The sequence below is a fragment of the Enhydra lutris genome, unplaced genomic scaffold, assembly GCF_002288905.1.
Source record: "Enhydra lutris kenyoni isolate GAN:26980312 unplaced genomic scaffold, ASM228890v2 scaffoldscaffold12, whole genome shotgun sequence".
Lineage (NCBI taxonomy): Eukaryota > Metazoa > Chordata > Mammalia > Carnivora > Mustelidae > Enhydra > Enhydra lutris.
This window is the reverse complement of record NW_019154096.1, coordinates 61,982,642-61,994,597: the sequence shown is the minus strand read 5'-3', so window position 1 is coordinate 61,994,597 and position 11,956 is coordinate 61,982,642. Positions and strand designations below refer to the sequence as shown.

Here is an 11,956-nt window from a genome sequence, read left to right as displayed (position 1 = left end):
AGTTTTAAGAGTCTTAAAATCTCCCCAAAAACGTACTTATATTTTAACTTATATTTCAAAGTTAAAAATAATCTTACACTGTTGGTGGGAATGCAAGTTGGTGCAGCCACTTTGGAAAACAGTGTGGAGATTTCTTAAGAAATTAAATATAGAGCTACCCTATGACCCTGCAATTGCACTACTGGGTATTTACCCCAAAGATACTGATGTAGTGAAAAGAAGGGCCATATGTACCCCAATGCTCATAGCAGCAATGACCATAGTCGCCAAACTGGAAAGAACAAAGATGCCCTTCAACGGATGAATGGATAAAGAAGATATGGTCCATATATACTATGGAGTATTATGCCTCCATCAGAAAGGATGAATACCCAACTTTTGTATCAACGTGGACAGGACTGGAAGAAATTATGCTGAGTGAAATAAGTCAAGCAGAGAGAGTCAATTATCATATGGTTTCGTTTACTTGTGGAGCATAAGGAATAAGATGGAGGACATGGAGAGATGGAGAGAAGTGAGTTGGGGGAAATTGGAGGGGGAGACAAACCATGAGAGACTGTGGATTCCAAACTGAGGGTTTTGGAGGGGTGGGGGGTGGGAGGTTGGGTGAGCCTGGTAGTGGGTATTGTGGAGGGCACATATTGCATGGAGCACTGGGTGTGGTGCATAAACAATGAATTCTGGAATACTGAAAAGAAATTAAAAAAAAAAATTGCACAGGGATGCCTGGGTGGCTCAGTCACTTAAGCGTCCGAATCTTGATTTCAGCTTAGGTCATGAATGATCTTAGGGTGGTAGGATGCAGCCCCAGCTTGGGCTCAGCACTGGGGTGTAGAGCCGGCTTGAGATTATTTCTCTTCCTCTGCCCCTCCCCACCCCCCTCACTCTCACACTCTCAAAAAACAAACAAATAAACAAATAAACCCACGTTTCCTTAGAATTAGTGTTACCAGGTTAAGAAGGCATTCTAGTCAATAACAAAGTACTGGTACCTATTTTATAAAACATCTTAATACTTTCGTTATATAACAACACTCAAGATATCCTCTTATATACCAAATCAACATCACAATTCTTATATATTCAAATTCTCGGAAATGTGAAAATCAACCAAACGTGGCTACATCTCTTCCAATTGCCCAAAATGGCTCTTAAAAGTTAAATTAAAAGAATCAGAAGAAAAGAGCAAGAGAAAAGTTTTAGCAAAGATAGTTGGTATGCCATCTTTCTATCCTCTGGTATAGGCAGAAGGAAGCCTTTCTTCATAAGGTATTCATTTTAGGTAAATTTGATAATTTCAGGAATTCACTTCCCTGCTTATTTATAAACTCTGCCATTTGTTTTCGTCTAATTTTAGTCATACAAGAATAACCATATAACCTTGGTTTTCCAGAGGCAGTTCTGATGTATGGCTGTTTTGCCCAACATAATGACTGTTAGTGCTCCTTTTCCATTTCAAAATGTCCCATTTTATACATTTTAACCACAACCCAATATTGCTGACTGTTGACAATTATAATTTTGTGATCTGAAATTTGGACTCCGTATGCATGGCCTAGCAATAACTGACATGAAAAGCAAAAGTTGTAACAAAAGTTATCACAGAAAGACTACATAAATTGTGACATATAACCATTTATCCATTTTAAACGACTCAGGCTTTACAATGAGATAAATTAGAAATATGCAATTACATTTTTGGAGCTCATTCCAATTTATCACCCACCTTTGAATATAAGTACAAATAAATGTTTTATGTGTATTTTCTCCTTCAAGAGTTTCTATCTTGTTTTCGGATGTATCCATTAAGTCCACAAATTATGTAGCATCTCCCCCCTTCTTTCTGTATGAAATAATCATACAGGATTTAAAAAGTACTATATTACCACAAAAGGACTGTCTAACGTTGTCTTTGCGGTTTTGATACCATGATATATTAACAAAAGCAAAGTTTAGAGCAATTTTCCAATATAACATTCTACAACACTGCCTTTTTTTTTTTTTTAATTTATTGAGCCTATTTATTGAGCGACTACACCTGATTTCTTCAAAAGAAAGGAAAATGTCTGGATATGCCAATTAGTCCTACTGCAGTTTGAGGAAAAGTATTAGCTCACAGTCATTCAACAATATCCCTTAATATATTCAAACCCTGTTTAAATATTAAATTTCTTGATTTCACAAGGATATCCCAATTAAGAGTCCATTTTAGTTTCTTACTAGAAGTAATGAAATTCAAGGGCTTTTATAAGGTGGCAGCCATAAAAAGGACATATGTTTTATACTTCTTAAAAAAATTTTACAGTCCTCAGCTATATACGGTTTGCCTGTAACATGACTTGTTAAGAGTGTGATCCTTCTGCATTTCTGTTGCAGACTAACATAAATGAAGGTAGGGGAACCAAAATGTTTCAAAAACCAAATCTATTTTCATTTTTAAGAAACAATAACCTTTTTTTCTCACAAAAAAAATTAGTTTACTGCTTCGAAAGTTCAAGTTCTATCATTTTTATATATAAACACAACTGGATATGATATTTAAAAAAAACACATACACATAGATATATAGAGCTGTAATAAACAAATTCTTTTTATAAACAAAATTTTAACTGAAAAGCCACAGTAGACAGAAAAAAAGAAGAAAGGATATTACTTGGTAAAATCCAGTGACATCTACAATAGTTTTACAGCACATTTAAGCATTCTAGGGTTTTATATCTTCACCTGCCTTCCATTTCTTACTTGCTCCTTAAAAAATTGCCAATTACGAATCCAGGTTCGACCTCAAACTAAGTCCCTATTGTGAGTGCCAGAAAAAGGAGAACACTCCAAATTTCCATTTTAATAGAGCTTCAATTCAAAAATGGTTTTATTTAAAACACAATGCCCACCCAAATGGAGGGGAAAAAAAAGAAAACTAAGCAGCAATACTTAATTACACATAACATTCATTATATGGGAAATGTTTTTTAGGATGGTATCTAGAATGCACTTGCTCTGTCTCTTTAATAATTAATGGACTTAGAATGACACTACCAAAAGTAAGATTACTGTCTAACGGGCACACACTTACAGTACTGCTAGCCTTAAAAGCAGTAAAGCAAAAGAAAACATATCAAATAGCACATGCACATCTTACAGAATTTCCACTGAACTATCAATGGCTTCTATACAATGTGCCTCTTTTCCGTAATTGTATTAACAGCTACCAAGAAAGGAAAGATGAGATTAAAATCAATGGTACTGAACTGAATTGTTTGAAGCCAGTGCCCCAAATGTGGGGAAAAGTGCATTTAGTTCAGCAGCAATAGAGCACAGTGTGAAGATATTGTGCTTAGACGCAGATATGCCAGAACTGAGAGATGTACAAGGCAAGTCAAGATATAAAACCATAGTACACTGTTAAATAACCTTGAAACATACATATATTGCAGTGTTCAAAGAAAAACATTCATTTCATTGTACAAGGCTAGGGAGAAATCCTTAAAGTTACCTATTGTAGTTTATGATATAATAAATACATATCTATATAGCATTGTATATACATATATAGAATGTGTGTGTGTTTATGTGGGTTTTTTTTTTTCCCCCAAATTATTGTTAGTTTTTGTCATTCTGCAACTTTCAGGAGTGAAAACTCTTCCATACTATAAGTTTCTGTTTCCCCAAACTTAAGAAAAGATATTTATACTAGAAAAGATCTCAATACCCTCCCCCAACCAAAAGACTCACTTCATGTATTTTGCTTTACAATTGATCAGAGAAACACAATTAAAAGAATTCTAGAATTTTTGACTTTATCTTTTCACTTGCCAGTTGTTTCAACAAGCAAATATCTTTTAATATTTAAACCAGCTGATGCAAATTCTTTAGCAGAGGATATAAACTAGATTTCACTGATTAAAACAGAGCAAATCAAACAAACAAACAAACAAAATCCAGTGATTTACTCTGACTGTAAACAATATATAAAATTTAAATCTCAAATTTCAAAATAAGTTAAAGAAAAATTCTACCTTTAGGGCCTATAATACTACAATGATCTGACAACTGGTAAGGGGAAAATGTATATAAAAAGTTGCAACAAAATTGTCCATTATTTTTGCTAAGAGAAAGTATATCTAACTATACTACCTCTGGCCCTTAAATTTAATAACTTCATAATTTGTTGGCAAATGTTTTTAGCAAACTGGCGTATCATATTACACAACAGAAAAACATCCATCAAGTTCAGCAAAGAAAACTTATATAAGCTTTTTGTACAGAATTAAAAAAAATCTAAATGGCTATGATTCCTCTATTAGCAGAAACACATAATGCAGTCTTTATAAATCTGCCAAATATATCAATATCTACATAAATAGATACAGATATAGATATGAAACATTAATGGCAGTCTATTTTTGAACAGTGTGTGGGACCAGCAGATTTGTATCAGACCATGGCACGATATGGACCCTGCATCTTTAGGAACTGAATGATAAAAGAAGGACCCCCAGCAACAATCTGAGGTGGAAGGTGACTGAGTGGACAGTTCTCAATACTCATGATTGAAAGCTTGCTGCAAAGAGCCAGCTCAAAGGGAAGGCTATGTAGATTGGGGTTGTCATTCAAATATAGTTCTTCTAGGTTCTCCAGTGTACCTGTTTAAAAAAAATCAAATCAATTACTATTTTTTAAAAAAATCAGTTACTATTTTAGAATTTCAGTTGGGCAGGATACTATCCTGGGCATTATATATACTGAATACACATTGACTCTTATTCTCTTCCCTTCGTTTTAAAACTCTACAACCATGGATCTCCCAATTTTATTGCATATTCAAATCAAGTGGGGCTGATCTAAAGAACTCTGATGTCCAGGTCATGTTCCATACCAATTAAATTGGAATTTCTTCCTTTATGGTCAGTTTTCAAGTTTCAGGGTTTTTTTAAATACACTTGCTACATGTCCAAAGATTTTGTTTGGGACAGCTTGGCATTGGTATGTATTTTTTCGAAACTCCAGAAGTAAGTTTATTGTAAACTGGTGCCTACAATCACTTTCCTGTTATAAACAATGTGATGATCTCTTTTTTAAATAAATTTCTCATATGGAAAGATTTTTGTTACTTCGTATAAATCTTTCACTGAGAGAGTTATCACTATTTGGCAATAAGCCAAAAATCAACTTAGGTAATAATCTTAAAAAATTATCTTAGACTGTCTCAGGATATTCACACTTTCTAGGCAATGTCTCCTGCAATCAAATGAGGCCAGATGAATAAACATACTAGAAATGAAGGTGGCTCCCATGTTTTCTAATTTTTAAACTTCAAAATTTGTGATATTTGATACTGGTATGCAGAAGACTAATGAAAATAATGGCTATCAGGTAATGGATGTTTACATTTAAGATTTTAACTATGAGAAGTTACTATTATTATTCTTACTTTACACAAGTAGAAAACTTGAAGCTTTAGGGAGTTTCCATATGTTACCCAAAGCCATAAAGCCAATAAGCAGCATGGCCAGATTTTGAATTATATATCTTACCCCAAAACCGTTTTTTAAAATTAAAGTATAACTTACAGTATAACTCTAAAGCCATTCTTAACCACTAATATAAAGGATCTCTGAAACAGCATGATATAGATGGAAGAACATAATGTATGGAATTACTAATTTAAGAACTATAATGTAACCTCAATTGGTAATTCTCTTTGTAAAATGGGGTTACAACTTGCACCAACTAAAATTCAAGGTAGTCACATTGATTATATGAAACACTGAAAACATTTCAAGATACTGTTAAATAGTAATTTAATCAAATAGTAAAATTAATCCTAAAACCTCAAGAAGAAATGTTCTTTTGGCATAAGACATTACAAGTTTAATTCAAGCTTGTGTAATTTTTAAACTGAAGAAATATAAAATAACTCATCTAAAATAAGGTTAAAACATATTGGAAATGGAAGTAGGTCAAAATATTCTCAAAGCAATATTAACTCTTACATCCCATGAGGAAACCTAACCAAAACCAACCATCTGACCAACAAAATACTTGGAGCTCTATTTAAAAGAGAGAAAGAGAATCTTGACCCTGAGGTAACATCAGGTGACAAAAACAGATTTGTTCTATTTATCTGAAATACTGCTTGAACACACAAGAGCTAATTAGTACAGAGTCAAGCATCCAAATGGTTCATACCAATTTCTTCAGGAAGATGAGTGAGTAGGTTCTCTCCAAGGCCTAGATGTGTGAGATTGGTAAGGTGACCAATGCCTCTGGGAAGGGTGGTCAACTGGTTGTTTGTCAAGACTAATTTCTAAAAGATTAACAAAATAAAAGATAGTTACACATGGATTTCCTACTACTGATATAAATTTAAAGTAATATATCTACTAAGCTGATAAGATAAATAGGTAAATTAGATTAGGTAAGAATCACTCAATAAATTTTACTTTCAAAGTATATCGTTTGTTAGCAAGTGAAAAGCAAACATAAAACTCAGCTCAGCTCTAATGCTATAATAAAAAATCTCTAATTAAAGAATTATATCAAATTCTTAAGAAAAATGTGCAGTTTGGAATGTACCCCCAAAACTTTAGTCATATAACTATAAACTCACCAGGATAATGTTTTACCTGTAAATCCTTAAGGTAAGCAATTTCATTTGGCAAGGATTCCAATTTGTTCTCCTCTAGATCCAATTCTCTTAACTTCCTAAGGTTTCCAAGACCATGGGGAAGCTTCTTTAGAAGATTGTTTGATAATATTAGAACCTAAGAGAAATTATTGATAGTGTTTGGTAATTCATGAAATGGAATTATATATTACCATTGGGTGGCTTAAATTTTATTAAACTGCTAATTTTCCAAAGAGTGAATATATATATTTTTAAGATGTTATTTATTTATTTGACAGAGAGAGAGAGAGATATCCTAAGTAGGCAGAGAGGCAGGCAGAGAGAGGAGGAGAAGCAGGCTTCCCTGCTGAGCAGAGAGCCTGATGCGAGGCTGGATCCCAGGACCCTGAGATCATGACCCAAGCTAAAGGCAGAGGTCTAACCCACTGAGCCACCCAGGCACCCCCCAAAGAGTGAATATTAAGAGCAATGTTCACTATATAACATAAAACATTCAACTTACTATTCTTTAAAAAATCACCATAGCTATTGGAAATAAAAGATTTAACTGAAGTCGAAACTAATGAAAGCAAAAGTTTAATTTTACCCATAACAAATAAAATGTAAAATTAACTACTTGCATTAAAATTCATATAGTTAATGGTATTTTGATACTGAGTGGTTACCAATGTGTATCTGATAGGAAACCACTTATTTACTCAAAACCCCTTACAAACCATCACTTTTAGGGAGGTAATGATTTCTAAACTGCCTATTTTAATACACAATAGTTATTATTTATGGTATACTTATTATATTACAAGCCATCCTCTAATATACTGAAGAGGGGAAAAAAGTAGTTGAGAAAGATAGTCCCTGTTCCCAGAGAAATTACAGTGGTGGTGGCGGTATTAGGAAGATAACACTGAGTATGGGGATAGTGGAAAAGAGCACTGAATGGAAAGACCTACATAAGATTCTGGTTGATGTTTTATGCCCACTTTTTTCCCTGCAAAGTGATACCACCTATAATAAAGTAAACATACATAATAAGACCAGAAAAACCCAGTAGCTATTGAGTTTACTACTTGCAAGGCACTAAATGCATTGTCTGTATTTTCACATTAGTCCCTAACTCCAATCTTCTGAGGAAAATACTATCATCTTCATTTCACAGCTGAGGAAACTGAAGCTTGGTCGAGTTAAACCCATAAATAGAGATAAAAGTGGAATTGTACCCAGATCTGTCTTCGTTCAGAATTCATGCTTTTAACCACTACACACACTATTTGACCTTACTAAATAAAATAATTTAAAAAAGAAATTCAATTTTAAGAAAACATAGATACAGAGGAAACTTTTAAAAACATATATTTAGGTTGCCTGGGTGGCTCAGTTGGGTTAAGTGACTGCCTTTGGCTCAGGTCATGATCCCAGAGTCCTGGGATCAAGTCCTGCATCAGGCTCCCAGCTCTGTCGGGAGTCTGCTTCTCCCTCTGACCCTCTCTGCTCTCATGTTCTCTCTCACTCTTTCGCTCTCTCAAATAAATAAATAAAATCTTAAAAAAAAAAAAACCCAAACATAAAAAAATACATTATTAGTAAGCTTTTTTATAAAAAGGACAAACATTCCAGGGACTCAGAAGCTGGAAAATTCATCTGTCACTAAGGAGGGGACAATAAGATGGATCTTTAATTACGGAAAATAATTTAAAAGGAAAAAAAGGGATGAGAAGAGGATACTGTAGATATTGAGAATAATAAGACTAAATGTACAGCGGTGCCTGGGTGGCTCAGTCAGTTGAGCATAGGCCTTGGCTCAGGTCATAATCCCGGCATCCTGGGATGGAGCCCTACATCGGGCTCCCTGCCCAGTGGGAAGCTTACTTCTCCTTCTCCCTCTGCCTGCTGCTGCTCCCCCTGCTTGTGCTCCCTTCTCCCTCTCTGCCAAATAAATAAATAAAATTTTAAAACAAAAGATTAAACGTATACAGAGCTAGAAACATGCACAAATTCCCAACAAAGAAAATATCTAATTGGTTAAATAAGAGCGTACTAGGTAATTAGGATGTAAAAGTGGGCCAGAATCATGCGAAAGGTCCTCATTGCCAGTCTAAGGACTCCATAATCATTCTGGTAGACATTAGTGCAAGATTCCTAAATAGAGTTAAGGGAAAAACTATGTTCTAAAAGATGCTAAATTTTAAAGACATTTCTTTTAAAGACACTTTATAGCACTCAAACCTACCAACTTTTAGTGGACAAGAGTAATTCAGAAGCACTGAGCCCAGATTAAGTTAATACCTCATCATCCTAATACAGTTTTAGTTTAAGAGAGCTCTAACATTTCTAATTATGATCTTCCTCCAGTAGAAATTGCTTATTTTAACTGGAAACTTTATAAGCAAGATGAATGCAGAAGGATCTAAGGAGTTCTAAATAAATGCTCTTTTATACTCACCTCAAGAGAAACAAGACCAGACACATCCTCAGGAATCTTTGTGAGCTGATTGGTGGCTAAATTCAATTCTACCATACTGGTCCAAGTTCCAAAATCCAAGGGAAGTGATGTCAACTGATTGTCCTGGCAAAGACAAAAAGAAGTAACCGAAGTAGAATGATAAAAACAAAAAGCTCCATATACATATACCTCTCTTTGGAAAGAAAATTCTTAATTAAACAAAAAACCCAATTCCCCTTTTTGATACCCAAATAAAAAATGAAAAAGCAATGAAAAATCTAAGCCTCCAAAGTAGTTTAACCTTTTTATTTTGAAGTTAAATTAGAAGTTTGTTCCTTATGTGACTATCTGTATTGGATACAGAAAAAATATACTATATAGACCAACAATTGAGATTTCAAAGGTCCCGGTGAAAAATAGGTTTTCCCATTTCACAATAATATACAGAAATCATGGAAAAATGTGGATGCTCATGAGCACAATGGAAGAAGAAATACTGAATTATAGCCCATGAGGAAATCAGATAAACATAGCAATTCTAGAGACACTGAGCAATAAAGGAGGAGAGGAAAAAAATCCTAAGAAGATAGCAAATTAAATCATTAAAACACTAACTGATAGTATCCCCGATTTTACTGTAAAAATCCGTAAGAGGGGTGCCTGGGTGGCTCAGTGGGTTAGAGCCTCTGCCTTCGGCTCAGGTCATGACCCGGGGTCCTGGGATCGAGCCCTGCATCGGGCTCTCTGCTCTGCGGAGAGCCTGCTTCCTCCTCTCTCTCCCAGCCTGCCTCTCTTGCCTACTTGTGACCTCTGTCAAATAAATAAATAAAATCTTTGAAAAAAAAATAAAAAATAAAAAAATAAAAATCCGTAAGATATGGCAAAAATACATTTCTCATTGAATAATAAAAACAGATGATGAAACAATATGATCCAATTTTGTTTAAAAATTAAATATAGCTACATGCAGAAAAAATTGTGAGCTATATACCAGTGATTGACTATTTTTCTTCCCGCTTCCTCAAATCTACATATAAAATACATTTTCATCAATAATAACTCTTACCACAGGGTATTTGTTGGGAGCTATTTGTATCAAGAGAGAACCATCAGTACCCCTGATGCATGCCAATGTGTTAACAGTGATGCTACCTCAAGTGGTAGGATTATTTTATGTCCTTTTTGTTAATTTGTATTTTAAAATTTTCTGCAATACACATGAATTACTTGTCTCATTTTACACAAAATAATTGGTAAGATTAATTCCAAGTAGCAAACATCCATTTGAAAACCAAGTTTTTCTTTTATTATAATATTTACATTTACTACCTATTCATTATAACACAAACTTATTAACTACTGGTAGCTTGATAAAGCATTTTCATTAAAAAAAATTTACTACTGGTGTTTATGAGGAGGAAAACATCAGGTTTCATTTTGACTTCTTTCAAAAAAATTTTATTAAACAGCTGTCATGCTATTGAAGAAAAATTAAGGCAAAGCTCTAGGCAAAGTGTTATTTCACTGAAAACAAGCCTTTCCAAGCTAATGTTAAAGTAACATCATATCCATAAAAAGGTATCACCAAATGCAAAAAACTAATGAACACCTGGACTACTGTGTTCCAAGACTCTTATTACAAAGAGAACATTCAGAATAATACGATTACCACTACTAAATCTCATATAACTGAAATGATGAACAATAATTTTATACCTGTTTAAGATTATGTAAGATTATCTTGAATTCCCACTAGTTCACTTACTACAAACCTCTAAAGAATTATCACAAAAGATACATATATTTACAAGTTTACATAGAATCAATAAATTCTACATTTAGACTATAGTTCATAAAGACCCACAATTATGTTGAAATAGTTCATCAAAGATAAAAGCCTGTAGTATAATACAATGAAACACTTATACCTGGAAGCAGGAAATCTATGTCCCCTGGATTCCTACACCTCAGCGACAAATTAGCTATATGGTCAATTTACTTTTTACCTCTGGGCCTAAAGTTTGTTCACTATAAACAAAATCACTGGAAAAAATCAGGTTTCATTTCTTTCTTCCTTTTTCCTTATTACAAATGTGAAACTCATTCACTATAGAGAATACAGATATGCAAGAAGAAACTAAAGATTGCCCATCAGAAGAAAACATTTGCAAATTATATATCTGATAAGGGGTCAATATCCAAAATATATGAAGAACTCCTTTAACTCAACAGCAAATACTATGCAGCCATCAAAAAACCCCGAAATCTTGCCATTTGCAACAACGTGGATAGAACTAGAGGGCATTAAGCTAAGTGAAATAAGTCAATCAGAGGAAGACAATTATCATATGCTCTCTCTGATATGAGGAATTTGAGAGGCAGGGTGGGAAGTTTTGGGGGGAAGGGAGGGAAAAAAATGAAACGAGATGGGACTGGGGAGGGAGACAAACCATAAGAGACTCTTAATCTCAGGAAACAAACTGAGGGTTGCTGGGTGGGGTGGGGGTAGGGATAAGGTGGTTGGGTTATGGACATTGGGGAAGGTTTGTGCTGAGTGCTGTGAATTGTGTTAAGACTGATGATTCACAGAGCTGTACCCCTGAAGCAAATACATTATATGTTAATAAAATAAAAAATGGGCAGAGGATGCAAACAGACATTTTCCCAAAGATGACATACAGATAAATGGCCAACAAGCACATGAAAAGATGCTTAACATCACTATCATCAAGGAAATGCAAATCAAAACCACAATGAGCTATCACCTCATACCTGTCAGAATGGCTGTTCTCTAAAAGACAAGAAATAACAAGTGCTTGTGAACATACTAAAAAAAAAAGAGGGGGGGCCTTTGTGCACTGTTGGTGGGAATGTAAATGGGTGCAGCC

At 34.3% G+C, this 11,956-nt stretch overlaps 1 protein-coding gene across 3 annotated transcripts in view; it reads right to left on the bottom strand.

The window, feature by feature from the left end:
- Nucleotides 1–2,526: 2,526 nt before the first annotated feature.
- LOC111144870 (SHOC2, leucine rich repeat scaffold protein) overlaps nt 2,527–11,956 on the bottom strand; it is a 91,489-nt gene continuing 82,059 nt past the window's right edge. For all 3 annotated transcript variants that reach the window (XM_022499432.1, XM_022499433.1, XM_022499434.1), the window contains exons 6-9: nt 9,069–9,191; nt 6,627–6,764; nt 6,190–6,307; nt 2,527–4,643 (exon numbers count right to left, since the gene is read on the bottom strand). In XM_022499432.1, the coding sequence (XP_022355140.1) occupies nt 4,435–4,643; nt 6,190–6,307; nt 6,627–6,764; nt 9,069–9,191 (588 nt within the window). In that variant the 3' untranslated portion in view covers nt 2,527–4,434. The remainder of the gene's footprint in view (nt 4,644–6,189; nt 6,308–6,626; nt 6,765–9,068; nt 9,192–11,956) is intronic.